Source organism: Streptopelia decaocto, assembly GCF_964273445.1.
Source record: "Streptopelia decaocto genome assembly, chromosome: 6".
NCBI lineage: Eukaryota > Metazoa > Chordata > Aves > Columbiformes > Columbidae > Streptopelia > Streptopelia decaocto.
Genome location: NC_138660.1, coordinates 3,462,376 through 3,483,589, shown reverse-complemented (window position 1 = coordinate 3,483,589; position 21,214 = coordinate 3,462,376). Strand labels below are relative to the sequence as shown.

The 21,214-nt window shown below is 36.4% G+C and overlaps 1 protein-coding gene across 1 annotated transcript in view; it reads left to right on the top strand.

Moving 5' to 3' along the window:
- SI (sucrase-isomaltase) overlaps positions 1-21,214 on the top strand; it is a gene marked incomplete at its 5' end in the record, with an annotated part of 49,370 nt that overhangs the window by 9,180 nt on the left and 18,976 nt on the right. The window contains 21 exons of the mRNA XM_082056653.1: positions 1,091-1,262; positions 2,632-2,731; positions 3,307-3,419; positions 4,135-4,260; positions 5,095-5,226; positions 5,405-5,524; positions 6,311-6,424; positions 7,748-7,832; positions 8,433-8,550; positions 8,891-9,062; positions 9,741-9,857; positions 10,078-10,232; positions 10,772-10,856; positions 12,089-12,145; positions 12,803-12,927; positions 13,309-13,397; positions 16,117-16,166; positions 17,386-17,556; positions 17,907-18,056; positions 19,625-19,834; positions 20,736-20,890. Of these exons, the coding sequence (XP_081912779.1) occupies positions 1,091-1,262; positions 2,632-2,731; positions 3,307-3,419; positions 4,135-4,260; positions 5,095-5,226; positions 5,405-5,524; positions 6,311-6,424; positions 7,748-7,832; positions 8,433-8,550; positions 8,891-9,062; positions 9,741-9,857; positions 10,078-10,232; positions 10,772-10,856; positions 12,089-12,145; positions 12,803-12,927; positions 13,309-13,397; positions 16,117-16,166; positions 17,386-17,556; positions 17,907-18,056; positions 19,625-19,834; positions 20,736-20,890 (2,616 nt within the window). The remainder of the gene's footprint in view (positions 1-1,090; positions 1,263-2,631; positions 2,732-3,306; positions 3,420-4,134; positions 4,261-5,094; positions 5,227-5,404; positions 5,525-6,310; positions 6,425-7,747; positions 7,833-8,432; positions 8,551-8,890; positions 9,063-9,740; positions 9,858-10,077; positions 10,233-10,771; positions 10,857-12,088; positions 12,146-12,802; positions 12,928-13,308; positions 13,398-16,116; positions 16,167-17,385; positions 17,557-17,906; positions 18,057-19,624; positions 19,835-20,735; positions 20,891-21,214) is intronic.

The following is a 21,214-nucleotide window of genomic DNA, read 5'->3' as shown; positions in this document are numbered from 1 at the left end:
CAGAATGCGATTTGGTGTTTTTAGGGAAATGTAAAGTGGTTCAACCATTCTGGTGTACTTGGCTTCTTAGGGAGATATTTAATTATATCATTAAGACAAATGTGACCAAAATACCAGCATTCTTGTTACATGATAGAACATGACCACATTTTGATGGTTCTCTGTGCTTCAGCACTGCTCAGATTTCCTCAAGTCCCTCTCATAGAGACAGGGAGTGAAATTAGGTTTTGCTTAAGTCTTTGAAGCTCTCGTAATCCTTGTTAAGAAGGTGAACTTTTTTGTCTCTGATGAAAGGGAACAGTGAAAGATGCAAAGTTAAATTAACAGGAGAAACTTTATTAATGAAATTGACTTTTACTGTGTGTTTTGCTAATAGATGTAATGGAGAAATATTGATCTCCAGCTTGTTGTGTTTGTACAGATGTATACAGCAGTCTCTATTTTCAATGCCATCAACTTCACATTCCTTAAAAAGCTTAGCAGTTACTTTATGCAGAATTTGCCACAGGAGATCTGATAGCCATCAAATGGGATTTAAGCCATGCAAAGTATCACGTTATCACTTTAATCTGTGCTCATCTATGCTCGGTTTGCTGGAAGGTTTGCACATAGCCATGGTCTGCCTTTCCCTGTAGTCCCTGGCCTTGCAGGACTCAAGAGCGGGTCTTGTTCATCTTCTCCGTCAAGAAAAAGCTGTGATTGATTTGCAAAATCTGATGGAGTGGATTATTTTTGTACTTCTGTCCACCCACAGAACTTTTCCATCTGTCCCGTTACCATGAGTAGCCACAGAGATTCAGTACAACAGATGCAGGGTGGGAAGCTTTGGTGGAAGAGAGGAGCACAAATGTACCCCTGAAAATCGATGGGCCACTTGTGTGAGGGGTTCCTATAGGATCTATAGGCACTGGTCACCTTGTCACCTGTGCAAGGGTCACTCTGCTCCAGCCCCACACGATCACACCTCCCGCTCCTCCAGGTCTCTGGATGGAGACCTGGACCTGCTGCCCAGCTCTAACTAAAAGGAGTAGAAACAATTATTGCAACAGTTCTTGATGAAATATATATATATTTTAACTTGTTTCTTCAGGTTTGATACCACCATAGGACCACTGCAGTATGCTGACCAGTTCTTACAGCTGTCAATCCAACTACCCAGCATCAACATTTATGGTGTGGGAGAGCACGTGCATAAGCAGTACCGGCATGATGTGAACTGGAAAACCTGGCCCTTGTTCAGCAGGGATATTGGCCCCTCTGCAGTAAGGACTGGTTTTTATTATTTGCAGATGATTTCTGGAATCCAAGCCTATTATGCAGTAGACACATTAATAATATCCATTGAGTTGTTTTCCCCAAAGACTTTTCAGGCACTGCATGTTATTACTAAAAGCAGGATGATACTGATGAAAGTTCCCTGAGGAATAGCATTTTATAAATATTTTGATTTTTATGCTGACATGCAGTTGAAAACCAGTTGATAAACATTAATATATGAGAGTCTTCGCTTTCTACGGATAACCAAAATAAATAACAATATGTCCTAATGCGTTGCTGTGTGCAGCATTCAGTACAGATGACACGCGCTTGTTCAGTTAACATCCTTGTAGCTCAGCAAGTGATGGCAAAGTTCTCTTTAACTGCTGTCTCTTTACAAGATAAAATATGTTTGTCAGCAGTTACTTATTTCTATAGTCTGTATGGCTGCTGCTTTATGAAAAGATTTCCAGAGTACCCATTTTTCTATAATTGTAAGACTATTTGTCACTATGCCTTCAGTTTCATTTAAAAAACAACCCATTTGCTTTACTTTAAGAGAGCACTTCAGTGTTGTGCTCAAATAGAAGATACACTAACAGAAAATAGAGGGTGAAATCACTATATCTAATTAATTAATAATTTGGAATTTGTTCCTCTTGCCTTGAGACACCTTCTCACTATGTTCCCAGGTTTACCTGAATGGCTCTATTGAGTGTTGACTCATTAAGTCAATCTAACAATGAACAGAATCCAGTTAGTCTAATTTCAAATTCCTCCAGTTTTGTTTCTTGTTAATTTGTTCTGAGTTTTGATTTGTAGGGGAAGAACCACAACCATGAAAACAACTGTTATAATTTCTAAGCTTTTTGTTGCTAATAAAAACAGGGGAAAACAAAACAAACATTAGAAAGGAAATTAAAAGCTAACAAGGCACCCTCTTATTTCCATAGATTAGATGCAAAAATGATTGCCTCGCAGGATTAATAGTAATATAGATTGGATGTAAAATCTACTATATGTTGAAAGGTGATGAAAACCCCTTTTAATTTCTGTTGTTTGCTCGATGTGCATATGTTACCCAGAAATAGTACTGCAATATATACAGGCTTGCCCAAAGTTCCATCATATCTGCCTGCATTTGTTATGTATATATCTAAGGAAACTTTTGTTTTAGTGGAGAATGTTCTCATAAAAGTGAATAATGCCAGGAAAGAGAAAAGAGAACTGCAGGAAAATGTCAGGATTTTAATTTTTGTTGCTTACTACATTTTGAGAAGTTTCAAGTTCTACCTGTGATATACTTTGAAATATTCCAGAACAGATACTGTTATTAGATTTTAATCAGCTTACTTTTCCATTTTATCCTTAAAGCAAATGCATAACTTATATGGAGTTCAAACTTTCTTCCTGTGTTTGGAAGACAGCACTGGAGCCTCCTTTGGTGTTTTCCTAATGAACAGCAATGCCATGGGTAAGGAAACTTTCTCTGGAGCTCTAAGCATTGCGGATAAATACCTTTTTAAATGATCTGTGGGACTAGAATCAAAACTGTAGTGTTTAGCAGTAAGTAGTGCGCAGTTAACATGAAGATTGAACTGGAAACCTGAGGGTCAGAAAACTCTCCGATGCCTGTGCAGATGCGCAGGACACTGAAATAGGAGCTGAAATTTGGAGTGAGCTATACTTGAAAGGAAATGGTCCTTAGTTTCTTTAGATAAGCATCCATATGTGTGCGCTTTTCAGAGATCTTCACATCTCTTGAGGCTGGAAAGTTAAAAATTTCAAGATAAAGGTTGAGACATTTGATTTCTTGTGATTCTCTTCTCTGTAGGATGTAGAGGAATGGAAATATGGACATTTAAAATTGTCTTCTGAATACATTTCTTCTTCATTGCAGGTTCAATTAATGGTTTGGGGTTTCTTAAGTATTTTTGTTTTGTATATTTTTTTCTTAGATAAATTTTCTAATTACAAATTAGAAAATTACAAAGTGATTTTAGAATTAGCTGGTATCCAGAACTGATTTTGTATACTCTTGTCTGGCAGAGTTCGTGGTGCAGCCTGCTCCCGCAGTGACCTATAGAACCATTGGTGGAATCCTTGATTTCTTCATCTTCTTGGGGAACACTCCAGAGCAAGTAGTCCAGGAATACGTCAAGGTACCTTTACCTAAGGCTGTGCATTGAACAGATTTTTAAAAGTGCTTGGGATTTTTTTGTTGGGGTTTTTTTTGGTCTGTTTGTGTTTACTACTTTATGTGACAGTATGTCCTCACTGTGTTATCTATTAATTAAAATATATTTAGCTAAGCATAATTGTTAGTATATCCCTAATATGACTGCTGCAGTTAGCAATATCTAGCTGGCATTAAGCTGGGATGCAGATGTTTTTAGCTGGTCTCTGATGGGCAGTTGAAACTTAAGCATTACTTTTGCTGGATGTGCTGGAGCAAAGACCACGCAGCAGCTTGAGGCCGAAGAAGTTTGTAGCTGCTATTAATAAATTCATCTGTCTGTGCAGCCTGATTGATTTACACAGTGGATTTAGAACTAGCAATGGTCCACATGGAATAAGCTATGCTTCCTTGCTGGGGCTCACTCTGGATATAATTTCTGTGCATATGGCAATATTGTAGAGTAGATAATGTGCTTACAGGTAAATCATGATTTTATGGTTGTATCACTGGCATCTTTTGTACTTGTTGAGTTTTGCTTATGTTTCAGTGACACCTTAAAGAATGGGCTTAAAGAATGGTCAAGCTTAACGTATATTATTCAAATAGATTTGACGAGTGTGGATCTAGGCAAATGGGCACCAAGGGGACACACGCAGTGTCCCCTGACAGTGCGTGAGATTTTTGCTCTTGACTTGCAGTTCGTGGGATTGCCGGCATTGCCTTCCTACTGGAGCCTGGGCTTCCAGCTCAGCCGCTGGAATTACGGGTCTCTGGTTGAGGTGAAAAGCGTCGTGGAGAGGAACAGGGAGATTGGTCTTCCGTATGTAAGTATGGGCTTGGAGGAGGGCAGAAATGCTGCGAAGGCAGAGTTCTGCAGGAGCAATGACCCAGACATCCTGACCAGATTGTTCCACAACTGGTTCATTTCACATCAGTTTAAATCAGTAAAGTTCTAATAGATAGGTTTCTGGTGGCAAAGGTTTTTATGCATTTTTATGGTAGACCTGTTGTCAAAATGTGGGACATATTGGGGCTTAATTATAATACATTATAATTGAGAACTTTATTGTGATATATTTTAAGGTCTACTTTCCAACTATATACAGTTACCTTCTCATTTTTCCTAATCCATGGAATTTTTTTTTTTTTTAACTATCTTGTGGACAATTACAGAACCATGTATTATTCTTAATTGACAGCCAAAGGTAAAGCATAATTAACTTTTAAAATTAGATTTCAGATTACATTAGCCCGATGGCTTAAATATAATAAAAATACCCTAATATTAAGCTAAGAGTTGAGGAAGAAATATTTAGATTTAAGGGGATATCTCTTGAAGCCAGGCAACTGCAATGAAATAGCAACACATCCAGGGGCTACTAGAAAGGATACCAATATACATATTCATTTAAATTCTGTCAATGTTAGATGCTGGTCTTTTTAGGCACAGAAGATCTGTCAGTACGATTAATTAGGGCTGTAAGCATGAGATGAGATGCACATTGTTAGCAAATGGTCCTGACAGCAAACTTTCTGCCAGGCTGCAGTAAATTCACTATAGGACAAACGGGAATTGTCAGAAGAAATTGTGTTGGACTAGTATACAAAATCTTTACATATCACTTCTCATGTTAAAGCTGCACTCCATTCACTTTCAGGATGCTCAGGTCACGGACATTGACTATATGGAGGCAAGGAAAGATTTTACTTATGACAGAGTGAATTTTCGAGATCTCCCTCAATTTGCAGCTTATATGCATGAATATGGCCAAAAATATATCATCATATTGGTAAGCATTTTATTATTTATTTTCCTTGTAAATACTACTATTGCAATTATTTATTATTATTCTTTGCTTATTCTATGTAACTATTGCATTTATTGCCTAACGTTCTAGTAGACTGTAATAATTGATACAGTGTATCCTGGTTGCTTCTTATTTTTCATTTTCAACGTTTATTTTTTAGGATCCTGCTATTAGCACACAGAATCTAGCTGATGGTAGTCCATATGGAAGCTACGTCAGGGGAGAGAGCAAAAAAGTCTGGGTTAATGAATCAGATGGAGTAACAGCATTAATTGGGGAGGTAATATTTTTTTTAAATGAATTTGAACTTGGTCTGTTGTCACTGCTATGGCTTAATTTAGGTCAGGGTGCTCCTTTTAAGCTCTCATTTTCTAAATTGCTTCTTTCAGTAAAATTACCTGCCAGTGAGGACTGAGTTTATAAGGTCTTACTTAGGATATGATACTTCTCAACCTTCCTTGATTTTTGGTGTTTTTTTGGTAATTTTTTACACTAAACAAAAAGGAAAACTAAAGCAGTTTGAAGAGCCAAGAGGGACATTTAATCATCCAGCCCCTATCTATTTGCAGTAGTAACTGAAGAATCAGCTCCCACATTATCCTTTTAATTTATAATTTTAACTTCTATTGAGAAATGTTTCTTTTATGCATTTTTCCTGCTCTATTAGGACAGACGGAAGGAGTTATGTATTTTCTCCCTAGAGAAGGCTCAGGGCGGGTTTCATCACATCATTGCAGCTACACAGAGGAGGCTTTATCTTCACAATGAGCCACATGAAGAATATGAGGGGCAAGGGGTACAAGTTGTACTGGGAATTTTTTACAGTGAGAACAATCAGATCACTGGAACAACCTCTCCTGGGACATGGTAGAGTCCCCATCACTGGAGGTTTTCAAGATGTGATTGAACAGGATCCTGGATGATCTCATCTGGGTTTCTTTTCCCGTGAAATGTGGGACCAGATGATTTTTCAAGGTCCCTTCCAACCTGGGCTGTTCTATGATTCTATGAACTCTTTTTAATACTATTGAAAGTGTAATTATTTCTTTCCGGTTTAATATTGCAGGTGTGGCCAGGGGAAACTGTGTTCCCAGACTTCACCAACCCGGACTGCACCAGCTGGTGGGTGGAGGAATTCAAACTGTTTTATAACCAAGTGCCGTATGATGGGATCTGGATTGTAAGTAATTCAGGACTTCCATTTTCATTTTTATTTTTTAAAACAGGCAAGGATAAAAGTTTATCAAATTCAATTTGCATTGAATTTGAAAGAGATGCTTACTATTACAAATTTGAAAGAGATATTTACTATTACAAATCTGAAATCAGTGCAGGATGTGTATGTCTCCTGGTGTTGAATTTGCAATTCAAATTTGAATTTTAAATTTTAATTTCAATCATTAATTGTGGCATTTAAATGATCGGTGTGCTGGGTTTTGGATGTTTAGTGACACTTTAAAATTCTTCAGCTGATGCATCATTGTACTCAGAATGGCAAATTTGGAGACCTACGTACCTGCTCAGTGATATCCTAAAGAGGCCCTTAACTTAGGGTATAATATTGCAATGTAATATAACATAGCATAACATAACATAATATAATTTATTATATATGATACATATGACCTATGTATCTATGCTCCAAGTAGCTCATGGAATTTCTGGTTAGTGAATCTGCACTTGCTATTCCAGATAAGGATTTGGAAAAATCAGGCTCTCTAGACAGGTTCTCCCACAAAAGGACTAAAATAGACTCTGACACAGTGGATTTTGGATACAGTTCATAGAAATCAGATGAGATTAAGAACTGTTTTGACTGACCAGATTAGTTTTTTTTTTTTAAAGGAATATCCTATAATTAAGCTTCTAAAAGTGTGTGCCTGAAGGAAATCCATCCTGTCTCAGCACTTTCTTCCCTTTATTCTTCTTGTGTTTTTCCTACTTTAAGCCCAACATTTTGAAAGAAAACAAGAATCTACTGAATATTTTGCCATGTGTTTTATAAAGCTGTAAGAATTTTAAATTAATCTGTACAGCAAAATATGGCCCTTGAGCTGCTATGTGATGCAATGAGTTTTTCTCACTTATTTAGTCTGAACGTGGTTCCATCAGGTCAAGTTATGACATATGAGACTGCACAGAGATCAAATAATTTGAGTGAAGCAAATTGGTCACTAAACTACAGAGTCTCCACAATTAATTTGGTCTCTTCTTCCATGGGTGTTTTTCCTGCACAGGGATGTACATAGAAATGCACTTACAGTACTGCCAAATAAAATATTAATGGAAGGAGACAGTAAAGTTTCAAAGTATACTTGCTTGGGAAGAATTATAAAGTAGATGTTTAAGAATATCTAATCACTTTATGTGTTTAGACTAAATTGTATGGTATTAGTTCTAAGTCATTATTCCTTAAAGGATAAGATAATAGAATGTAAGACTTTGTTAGGAAAGAAAATATACTTGAGGAAACTTTGTTTTATTCTGCATCTTATCTTTTCAGGATATGAATGAAGTATCCAACTTCGTTCAAGGCTCAAAAGATGGTTGTGCAACGAATGATTTAAACTATCCTCCTTACACTCCCAGTAAGTCCATCTACTTTAACCAGAAAACAAAATATCAAAAGGCTCATGAATTATTGTGCAATTGGCTACAAGGATGCAAAGTGATTTTAGTGCAGCTCTTGTAGGTGGGGTTTGAACATTACTATTGACAGAAAATACCAGTATACTTTGACCCCCATCAAAAGCGTGGTTTATATAACTGACTTTTTGCCTTTTTTGAATTACTGGATATTGTCGTTGCCTTCATTATTTCTGGTAATAAAATGATCTTCCTTCACTATCAGTAGTTTTTGAGATGTATGCAGAAATTAAATGGGGTTCATAGTTTGTATTAAGTAATAGGTTGACAACATGTTGTGAGATAATGATGCGGAATTTTAGAGCATGGTTCTCAGTTATTCCTTGCATGGGTACAAAGCTCAAGAGTGGAAAAGGTCACAGCAAAGATGAATCAAACCAGCAGCCAAGAGTAGCATTTTGGTTTCATAGTAGTAATACTGGCCTTAGTGCAAACATTAAAGAAAAAGACCTGAATTTCATAAATGTACATTAAAGAAAATATTGGAAATATTAACAATTAAAATGTACTATAAAAGCGATATTTGTATTCCTTTTTTGAAGGTATTCTTGACAGGCTTATGTTTTCCAAGACGCTTTGCATGGATGCAGTGCAGAAGTGGGGGAAACATTATGATGTCCACAGTCTCTATGGATATTCCATGGCCATATCAACAAAGAAGTAAGGAACAGTCTGCACTTTCAAAAACAGCAAGAGATTTCACTTCTGAAGAAACCCAATTCCTGGAAAATATTCTGTCCTATTTAACCCAATGCAGCTAAGGCAACATCTACTAACCGAAGTTGGCAGTAAAAGCCACACGTTACTTGTCAAAGCTGTGTAGAAAGATTATTTAAAATTAATGTTTCAAACTTTGCTAAAAGACACCTGTAAAGGAGTCCACATCGCCAGGATGAATAATTATTGTAAATCAGTCAGTGTAAATCTGCCTTATATAAAACTATATAAAATCAAGTTGTCTTTTTTCCTTTGCCTAATGCCAGTCTTATTTGCTTTTAAGAGTCATCGAGGAAGTGTTCCCTGGAAAACGAAGCTACCTTATTTCGAGGTCTACTTTTGTTGGATCAGGAAAGCACACAGGACACTGGCTGGGAGATAATGCAGCAACATGGGATCACATAAAATGGGCAATACCTGGAATGCTGGACTTCAACCTCTTTGGAATTCCATATGTATGACATTAGTTTGCGACATTCTTTCAAAACATATGGATGAACAATAACTCTACCTCTATCTCTATCTAATCAAATTCTATCTAGAGAACCATTTTACATTTTCAGCTCCAAATTAATCCCCTTTAGGGATCCTGTTTTAACATTTATTTTTTTCCAATTATTGATTTTTGGTTTAGGCCACATTTTGATTACTGCAGCTGTGTGTGTATGTTGAGATAAATGTGGGCAACAAACATATTATCTTATAAATCCCAAGATACCTGTTAATTCTAGTAATTTTTAAACACTAGTGATTGATGTGAAATGCTTTGCTGTTTTTCTTATTTCAAATTAAATAGAGACATCCATTTGTAAGGGAAAAAGCCAAATTCCTTTCCATGTTTTAAATTTGTGTGACTCTTGAGCTTTTTTCCTAATGTGTGCAATATTAGCACCAAACAGGAAGGTAAAGGTTTGGAAGAAATAGAACAATAAGCAGTGTTAGCTAGTAATCAGTTAATTTTTTGTACAACATAGTTGAATTTGAAAGAAGAAAGGTACAGATTTGTTAAATAGCTTGGTCACTCTGGCTGGCAATTAAGGTTGAATTTATTCATCTCTGAAAACCAGAAACTTTGTGTAGAGACTAGAGGTGCAACATACTGTACATCCAACACATTCTGGTTTTCTTTCAAGATCGGAGCAGATATTTGTGGTTTCTTCGACGACACCACAGAAGAACTTTGCAGACGATGGATGCAAGTAGGAGCATTTTACCCATTTTCCAGGAATCACAATGCTGAAGGATTCATAGTAAGTTGTGCTTTGTCTTACAAAATTCTTTGTGTTGCACTACCACCTCCCCTTTAAGAGTATCACTAGCAATCATTACTGTCACTGATGATTATGTAGCTGACCAGTTTGAAAATGGCAGAACCTTAAGCTCTCTTTATGAAATCCTAAACCTGAGAGGTTCAGCTTCACAAGTGTTTTCTTCATGGTGAAAATAACAATATCTGATATTTGTTTGCAGCCTCAGGATCCAGCTGTCTTTGGAGCTGATTCAGCCTTGGTGAAAACCTCCAAGTATTACTTGAACATTCGCTACACTTTGCTGCCCTACCTGTATACACTCTTTTATAAAGCTCACACTCAAGGAGACACGGTTGTACGGCCAGTTTTGCATGAGTAAGTTTACTTACCAGCCTTTGTAATATTTTTGAGGAATAAAAAAAACCAGACACACTAAGTGTTTTTAGGGTCTATCTAAACAAATATGAAAATGCACATTGAAATACATATGTACAACTACTCAACTCATGAAATACCATTTTAGATTAATCAGAAGAATAATCAGAAAGCATCGGTAGTTTCTGCATGTACACTTGTATTGTCAGTCACACTTATGAGTTGCTATGAGATGTTGTTGTTAGCTAATCAAATTATTCTCCACCGTCACATGTATATCTGTGCTAGAATATATGTTTCTTTGCCTGGAAAATCTTGAATAAGCTGTGTCAAGAACACACAGACACCTATACTTGCAGACGTGTAGAGAATAGTAACCAAACTAGTAAGAGTTTACCTTCTCAAAAAAATGCAGTTTTGATCTGCGTCTCTTCAGTCATGATTCTAGATAGTCAGTACCCTGAAATATTGGGTTTGCTGGTAATGGTGTATTTCATTAAAAAAACCCAATTACTGCTATATCCTTCTCACATTCCCAGGTTCTACACAGATGAAGTGACATGGAATGTCGACAGGCAGTTCCTGTGGGGTCCTGGGCTGCTTATTTCCCCTGTACTTGACCCGGTAGGTCTGACTGATTTCATATCTATGGGTTTGGTATCTTATCTCATAACCACTTCATGGTGCACAGGAACAAGTCGAGTCACCAGTTCCAGCTCTTTTCTCTGGCAGGTGACTGCAGCATAAAAACCCCAAGTTACACTATTCTTGTCACTCCTGTATTGCTCTGATTAGAAACCAACTTACAATTCTGAGCCTTTGTTGTTCAGTCTTGTGACAATTCTGTTATTCAGCTTAAAGGTTGTAGCTCCTCTGCTATATCTGTATTTCCTGCTGAAGTCACACTCTCCCTCCTTTTTTATGCTGAACAAGCTAAACCACAAAAATAGGCTTTGCCATTTCGCTGAGGATCTCAGGGAATTTGTTCTGATCCTATTCTAGTCTGAACTCTTCTGCCTCAACCAGACCTATACAATCTATTGGCAAGGAGACTGCAGAGGGCCTTGTTTAGTAGCATTAACACAACCCTATTTCCAGTACAAATATGTTTTGCTAGATCCTTAGATAATATTTATTTTTTTCATGGCTACGTCACTTGTTAATAGATTCCTAACAAGCCTAGACTTAGCCGATGAGAAATACCACAGCATATTTTTATCACTGCCAAAATGGAAAACCTTGCACTTTGTGCTGTTCAATCCCACTCTTGTTCTCAAGTTCACTAGGGAGTCAAAGTCATCTGCTTTGATATTCTGAATCAGCTCAACTTCGTATCGCCTTTGCATTTCATTCAGGATCAGTTTTTCTTACTGCATTTCAGCTTGTCTGAGACGCAACAAGAAAACAAATAAATCATGGCTTGTTCTGGCAGAATCTTGTAAATAATGTTTGTTAATGCCAGTAACACATATGCCGTGGAGAAACACCAAACATTTGTTAAATACATAAAATAAAAGCAAAAGCGTGAAAGGTGCCAGCCCAGAAAAAAAAAATGAAAATAAAGAAGATATTTCTAGATGTCATCTCAGCCACTAGATTTGAAGCATTGTGACTTTAGACTGTTAATGATGAGCTGACACATTATAGTGATCCAGTTGTCTCCTAATAGCTTTGCAGATACTGTTCTTAAATTTCTGCCCTCCTTTCTGGACATTGTCATAAAAACCATTAAAGAAAACAGCAAAGAAGAGAAGTATCACTGATTTTCTCAATGAATTTTAGTTTTATTGGGAGATCTTGTTTATTTGGTTAAGTTGCCTTCAAATATCTAAGCTTTTTCTTTGTTCTTCTTTCAGGGTGTGGATGAAATTCAGGCATATATTCCTGATGCAGTATGGTATGAGTATGAAACGGTAAGTAAATGCAGAGGATACTATGGGGAGATTTTCTAAATGGCTGATGAAATAAGATTGTCAGCCCTGCTTTGGTGACAGAGGCCTAAAATAAAGCCCACAAGTAGGAAATGGTGAGACAGGGGATGAAGTGCGGGGAGGTAACTGCATGAATGAACACTTTGAGAAAGGACACAGAGGTGTGTGGTACAGCACAGGACACCGATTGAATGGAAACCTTGGCAAAGACCATGTTTAAAATAAAAATAAAATAGAATAATTCCAATTATAATACACTAGAGTCTGCAATTATTGTAAATAATCTGATTTCTGCCAATAAGTTTACTGCTGCTATGACAATCCTTTTGATGGGTGGAAAAGGACATTGTTCATGTCAGACTCCCAGATTATACCAGAGTCCCAACAGGACTTGCTCTCTGCATTCTTAACCAAAACTAAATAGAGAGACATGCTGACTTATGAGTTGATTTATGACATTAGGTCCTATTGTTATGCATTTTTTTTTTATGCCTATGATGTGCCCATTGGCACACAGATATTTATGTAACTTGAGGCTTTTCTAAAAGGAAGCATTAAGATGAAACTCAGGGCTTAGAAAACATTCGCAGCAGTGAGTAACGCAAAGTACCCGTTCTCTTTTCCATCTCTGTCAATAAGGGGGCAAAACTCAATGTGAGAAAACAATGGACTGACTTGTACCTGCCAGCAGACAAACTGGGACTCCATTTGAGAGGAGGTTACATTTACCCTACTCAAGAGCCAGGAAGCACGACAGTTGCAAGGTACGCTTCCAAACCACGTGCTTTTGTGGGTATTTTTTTCCAAGACTGGGCTGAGGACTTTAAATCATTAGCAGTCTACTGCATTTATCATTTTCACCTTGAAATATAGGAATAACTGTGAGCTGTACTTCCCTTCCACAACTCCTTCAATTAGAGGTTCAGTGATTAATTACAGGTTTATTTGCATAGCGTTTTGTAAACTTGCCAGGTACTTTAATCTGTTTATATGAAAACGAAAGGCAACCAAGGACTAATCTAAGGAAGTTCTCAAAGTATTACAACCCTGTTGAGTGTCACATTCTTAACGTGAACATGAAGGGTGTGTTAAGACTGATTTGATATTTGATATACACATAAGACAGAAAATGTCTCTTTCCTCAGCCGCAGGAATCCAATGGGACTTATAATTGCTCTGGATGACAACAACGCAGCTTCTGGGGACTTGTTCTGGGATGATGGAGAATCTACAGGTGAGGAGTTATCAATAGTGACAGTATTCTTAACAAGGAATTAACACTTCAAAAAGTTTAACTATTTGTGCTGATTTCATAGAGCAAGAACGAGAAGTTATAACACTATTAATACTTGCTTGTATGTCAATAACTTTTACAACTCTTAAGTGGAAAGCTGTAACTACTATTAATGTAATATTTTCTTGCTCGGGTTTCACTATAGCCCTAGGTATGTTAAGCTTTGGTATATTAGCATGCTGACTGTTAAACCATGCTGTCAAGATTGATATGTATTCTGGTATATATCCAAATTAGTTTCAACGGGCGCAAGAATGCACATAATTAGTGTTTGACACTAAGAATTGGTAGAAGATGGAAAACTTTCACTGTTATTAGCTGTTTGGAATGATTTAAGTTGTTTCTGAAAACAGAAGAAATTTTCTTAACTCAAAATTATGAAATTGGAACCCATTTTTTTTTCCATCTGGTTTCCACCACATACTGGTGTGTAAGCATAGGAGTAAGCGTGTAGGGGCTGTATTTGTCATGTTACCAACCTCGCCTTTAGTAAAGCTGCCGGAGAATATGTTTCCCTCTGGGATGGTCACTATGCACTCGCACTGGTACTACTTACCTCAGCAGGTTTTTTTGTCTATTTACAACACCTACCATTTTGCTTACAGTAATACTAAGGTCACAGTTTGATTAAACAAAAGTTCAAAGAAAATGAATGAACAAACCCTGCTCCAGCAGGGGGATTGGACTAGATGATTTCTTGAGGTCCCTTCCAATCCCTAACATTCTGTGATTCTGTGAACCCCACCCCCCATCTAATTTAAGGTTAAATCTGCTTTTGGAACACATTATGTGTAAAGAAAGCAGAATTCATTCTAAAACAATGGAAATCTTACAAAAATTGGATATTTTCTGCATTTTGAAAAATTAAGTGTCTTGAACTGTGGGAATTCTGAGGTTTTACTTAAGCATCCTGTTTCCATTAAACTAAGAGAGTTTAGGGCACTTAAATCCTTTACGATGCTTTTGCAGCCTTTGTCCTTCATTACGCACTTTTCTAAAAAGTCAGAAAGCAGTTCAAAGTATTCTTCTCAAATGATTTTTTTAAGAACTTTTACAAAATACTCAGGGTTGTATTAAAATTATTTCAGGACTTGTATTTCATAGATTTTATTGTTTTATTTGCAATGAACCATAGCTTTCAGAGCTAAGGACCTCGGTTTATGGCATAGACCAGTTACTACTGTTGCATTTCAATTAGACCAAATCTTCTCTAATTCTTGTCCTACTGTATCCATAGACGTTGTCAATGATAGATGTGTCAGAACTTTCTTAGCTACACTGGAATAAAATGTAGGTTAGAAAATAGGAAAATCTGCAATAGTAAGAATGTACAGATAACAATGAAGATGTAGTAATAGTATCAAGGTAAAAACAAACACCGCTATAATATGATGTGCAGGTTTCGTTAATATTTCTGAAAATTAGGTAGATATCCTTCAGACAGCGATTCATGGAGGTATTTTATACACAAGGTGTCTAACTATGCATGCATGTGTTCAGGAAAGATCATTAAATGTTTGGGAGATGACAGAGATGTTCTCATGTGAATTAACCCCACCAGTGTCCATCCACAGGCAGTATCTGAGTTGGTGTGTTCTCACGTCTCTCTTTTGATACACCTAACCACCTTCTTCTAGGTACTTAAGCCTTATCCTCCTGTTGCTAAAACTTACCTGTATCCTTAGTCACAATCTATTTGTTTCACTCGTGCAGGTCTCAGGGCTCTGCCTAAATTTCCATTAAAGCAGCTCTTGGAATTAAAAAATTAGTCTCCCCTTTCCTAATTGCAAAGCTGCCTTGTCCTCTACATTCTGCATTCAACCTGTATAACTCCCTTTTGTTATTTTAACCATAACAGCTATATCCCTCAGAAAAACACTCAAGATTCTAGTTTCTTAACGTTTTGTGGAAGTTTTGGGATGCTTTTAAGAAATAGAGCTTTGATTTGGCTGATTATTGCTGCCATAAATACTGAAGGCCTTGGGTGGTTGCTGATATGACAGCTCTATGTTCCCTTTGTCAAGGTCTAAAATAGCAAAGCTATTATTGTACTCACTTCTGTTGAGAAACAAAACAATAAAACATCTGATGATGTTATTTCTTGCCCAAAACTTACAGGTTGCAGTCTTTTCAGGGAAACTCTTTACATTTTGATTGCAATGACCATATTTTCTTTTCGCACATGGGGAAAAATAAAAAGCCAGATTGACTCAACTTTTCTATTTCTTTTTCCCAGTGGCCTGTTACTTCCTCTCTTATCATTCCATGCCACATGTTATTATTATTTTTGTTGTTTTTGCATGAAAAGTGCTTATGTAGGGTAGTTTAAAGGATTAACTTTGAGCCAGTCATCTACACTTAATGGAAGCTAAGGACTAATAGTAAAATAAAAAAATTAGTACACTTTAGAAAAGCTGATTTTAATGAATTTTTGGAAAAAATTGAAAGATTAGATCTGCTGGGAGACTGGCCTAAGGAAAAGAAAGAAATTTCTGTTCCTCGAAGAAACATTAGTAAATATTTGAGTTGCTCCGTGCAGGCTCTGAATGCAGTAATGTTAATAATTGGCAAATTCTGGGTGTCTAGCGCTGGCACAGTCCTGTCTTTAGCGCTGTTCCCTTCTGCACTGAAAGTGTAATTTCTCTCTTTTACCTTTTAGGCACAGTGGAGAGTAACAACTACATTTACTATGAGTTTACAGTTTCCAATGTAAGTATTTTAGTTGCAATGATCTTATTTTCATTTTTGACTTTTAGCAATATTATCATCAAAGGGCATTCTCTTCTCCCTCTTTATTCTCCTGTAAGATTTACCGAGAAGCAAAATATTTGACAAAGTCAAAGCAGAGTCATGTTCAAATTACTGTAATTTAGCTGAGGTGAAGGTCTGCTATTTGTCTTATTTTCCCACTAAATGTATATAAAGAACTCCTGTTTCCCTTCACACAACTCAGCAGCAGTAGCTATTGAGTAAGAGAACAGTAAAACATCAGTGGCAGTTAAAACAGCCAAAAAGGAGGTGAATGGAGTCGTTTGGATCTTCAAATACTGGAAATTTGAAAATCTTTGTATACTCTAAAAATATAGCTGAATTTCTCTAAAGAGTGAGAGGGAAAGCTGTGCCTTTTCTGAACCCAGAAAATCTACTTCAAGACTAGGTTTTCATTTTTCTTTTTTTTTTTTTAAACTCAAACTACCTTGAGAGGGTTAATTCATGGCAGAATGAAGTCCAGATAGTGTTTCTGTCCATTATTGACAGAGATACCATATGAGAAGGATTCCAAATAATATGAAAACATATTTTTTTGTATAATAATATTAAAATATTCTAAAGGTATTCTTTCCATCATCATGGTGAAACAGCAGGGCAACAACTGATGGAGAATGGATAGAAACATGGGAGTGGAAGCAAAGGAATAGAAAGTGGAAGCATATGCATTATTTTTTTTAATCATAGGTAATCATATATTCATTTGTAGATATGGAATCTCAGTTACTATTGGAGTTTGAAAGCCTTTTAGCCAAATCATGAGTTGACTGTGGAGATGTTGAATTTAAATGAACATAAACTTTCCCATAGAGTTTATAGGAAAATTATACACTGGCATATGCAACAACCATGGCACATTTCTGCTCTTTGGACTCTGAAGCTAATAATAGCTAGTGCAATTGAATAGGAACTGGTATTTTATATTGGTAAAAGTGAATATGAACCTTCACTTGCTGAAACATAGCTATGAAGCATGTTATCTATATGTTAGAAAAGCATATTGTGAGAACAACAAGCAGGGCAATAATTAATGTGTTGGGAAAAATGTATAGGCTTACCTTATCTTACATTATGAAGATTTAATTAGAAAAAAATGTTAAATCAAGAGGATTTTTGGCAGAATTTTTTAATAAGAATGTGATCACTTCTCATTTTTCAGAATGTTCTACAAATAAATGCTATAAACAGCAATTATGCTGATCCAAACAACTTGAAATTTGAGGAAATCAAGATATTGGGAGCACTCCAGGAAATAACGTTAGTTAATGTATCTCAGAACAATGGTGAAGAAAGTTCTACGCGTAACATCACCTATAATCCTATAGAAAAGGTAAAACAATAACAGGAAAATTAGAAGAAAACACCTTCAAAATTGAATCAGCTCTGTTTTATGTATTGCTAAGGACAGTATTCAGTACTAATGTGGTTTCAAGAGAATGCATTATGTATTTTATTACAGAACAAAAGTACAGCTGCATTCGACTTAGCTGCATAGAAAGTGCATCTAAGTTTTACTCTCAGACCTTCAGTGCAACAAAAAGTTTAGTGATGCAGTTGTTCATGTAGTAAAATTTAATTTCTAAGAGGAAGAATTTATTATACCTGAGGACCAGCATCTCTGCTGACTGAAGATGGGTGTGATGTGGGATTTAATAACTGTTTATTGTTTAATATTTATAGGTTGCTCATATAACAGGACTTCAGCTTGAACTGGGAAAATCTTACACATTAAGATGGACTCAAGAACCAAATGTCAATGGAAGATTTGATTGTTATCCCAGTCCCGATCCAACACAAGCAAAATGTGAACAACTTGGCTGTATTTGGGAAGTAAGCAAAAATTATTACTCTAAACTAATGACAGAAACATTTCCAGGATCATATCTTTGTCCTTATGGTTGTTCCAGTGAAAGAAATAGTCTGGCAATGCTGTCAGATTTAAACGAAATGGGGGCACAGGCATCAGCTGCCCCGCATTGGCAGATTTTATTCACCTCACTAAAACCAAGGTAGTCAGCAACCATTGAAGTTCTTCCAAAGTACACCAGAAATTTAGGGAAAATGTGTATTTTTTGAAAGGTGTAAAGAAATAGTATTAGAGTTCTGTAAAACTGGAATAGTCTTGAGATCAGCATCTTCAGCTCCTTCCTTACTGTCCTCACAGCCTGCAAGACTGATCCCCTTTGTCTCACCTTCATGGTCACTGAAGCACATTTTAAGTCAAAATGATTCTTCTAGATCTCAGTTTAAGAAGAAATCCTTGAATTCCCCTGAAATTTTGATTTGTATGTGAACTTAATTGTTTATATCAATTTCAAGGAGGTATTTTCAAATCATAATCCCTGACATCCAGCTCTTTACCATATAGTTTTATTTATTAATATCCCATGGTTATAAAAATATGGGAGCAGTGTGTCTTGGAAGGGCTGAACCTTAGAAGGTCACTCCAACTGAATTACTCCTCCATGCTCCTCTAAATCTGAATATTAACATTTGATCATATATCCTGGGCATGAAGTCCAAAATTCTCTGTAACCAGCAACAGCTGAAGTGGTGAATGGACTGTTCTGATTTTGTTGTGCCATTAGGAATATTTTTTTTGTATTTTGGACATTTGAAAATGGCTTTCCCTGTGATAGTGAGCTCTGGTCCTATTATGGACTGGCTATGTTTTGAACACTTGTTCAAGTTGAAAGGCGCTTTGAATTTGATAACCATAGATGAATAAATATTCATTAGCAATTAAGATGTGCAGAGTAGGCACAGCTTCATTTGAACAACTAGGCAGGATTGATGATGAGTATCCAGAGGTGGAAGGTTAATGCATTAACCCACATCAGCTCATCTAACCTCATAATATCTAGTTTGAGTGTTGATGTTCTAAAAGTAATTTTGATCTTGCTGTCAGGAGATCTTAGATAAATACGATGTAATTATCAGTGGATATTTTAAGGATAACTCATGTGAATAAAGCAAATGGAACGATCTCATCTGATGGTGCATGAATATCTAATGAATATTAGGTACGTTCCATCATGTGAGCCAGAGACCAGAGAGCAATGGGATTAAAAAGAAGGAAGTTTTAGTAATTTCAACAGGCCAAGACTAAGCCATGTTGTGGAATTGAGCTGAAGATCATAGATACAGGGAAATTAAATCCACCTTCACTGTGTGAGGATTCAGTTTCCTGACTGACCTAATTGTACAGCCTTAACTGGATTGTTTGATTATATCTGATTTAGTGTAGAGATTAATGGGTTCTGTATTACTTCGTTATTGTTCATTAGTTGCTTCAAGTTTTTCTCCAAATTCTGCATTTGACAGATACATTTAATAACTAACAAAAAATACAACAGGCCAGTGTAGGCCACTAACCTGTGACTTATTTCTGTTTGCAGCCAGTAACATCAAACTTGGATATTCCACCCTGCTATTACAGCTCTGACAATGCCTATTCTATAGAAAATGTAGAGTATACCTCATCAGGTCTGACAGCCAACCTCACCTTAAACAGTGCCAACACCAGAGCTAATGAGGAATTCACTACACCAATTAGCACACTACGCTTGGAGGTGAAATATCATCTCAACAACATGCTGCAATTTAAGGTAATGTCATTCCAGAATTTCTATGAGTGTGTAATGTCCCATTGTTAAAAATAGTCTTATTCATGGAAATTATAAGGGCTTTTTATAATCAATTTTATATTATTAGCACCCTTGCCTAAATATGTTTATCCTTCTAACAGAGAAGTTGTTATTGTTCTTAGCTCACAACTTTTTTATCCTATAATTCTGTACTTGGTTATAGAATGAAACTATATGAATCAAATGTCAACGTATATGTGTAATGTCAACCATTAACTCTGGAACTAACTACAATTTATTAGTATGCAGGTCAATGTCCTGACTGTACCGTTTATTTTTACATTAATCATTCTATTTTTAGAATTTTTAATACACTACTGTTTAGGCTACAATTTATTACTGTGCATCTAATAATAATGAAATAAGCAGGATACCTTAAAATGGTCAGGCATCAGAAACTAACTTCTGTCCGCTTTCAGAATACAGAAAACTTTAAAAAGAATTTTTCAAAGTTGCCTAAAAGATTAATCAAAGTTATTTACCATATTTATATATCTGTAAATCTATTTTAAATATAAGTACATATTAATATTTTAAATTCATATATGTAAATGATTCAGCAAGTCATTCCTGATCTAAAATAAATCCTTAAGATGTGGGATGGTTTTGTTTGTGTGTTTGTGTTGGTTGGTTGGTTTTTGGTGGTGGTGGTGGTTTTGGGGTTTTTTTGTTTGGTTTTTGTTTCCCAAACCAAATACTGTGAAAGAACTGGTTAACTAATGTGTATTGGAAGAGAATGTTCATCTCAGCAGGTATTTTCAACGATTTTCTGTATTCATTTGAACTAATTCAGATTTCTATCACTATTGGTAAGATTTCAAAACAACTAATTCATCGAAATGAATTGATTTTTACTTCATAGATTTATGACTATCAAAATGCACGATATGAGGTTCCGGTACCACTAAACCTCCCGACGACCCCAACGAGCACGGATGCGGAACGACTCTATGAAGTATCAGTTCAGAAAAGGCCATTTGGTATCCAGGTTCGGCGCAAAAGCACAGGAACCGTCATGTAAGCGATAATAATTTTCTTTCAATTCACTTGCTTTTATTAGCTCTTTTCAAGCCAAATCATTTTCTTGTGTACTACATTTTAAATACAGCAAGGCTGGCTTTTGTATCCTTCCCATGAAATGGCTCCATCTGCCAAACACCAGATGCTGCTCCAGTGGAGATGGTTCACCATTGCATTGTATGGGAGCACTGACCCATGGGGGATGGAGAAGATGCCCTGAGCAATATCTTATTTTTTCTCTTGATTATTTAGGATTTTCCTGTCACTTCGTAATCTGACTCTTGCTAAAAGTCCCCTACAACATGTTGACGTGTGGAACGT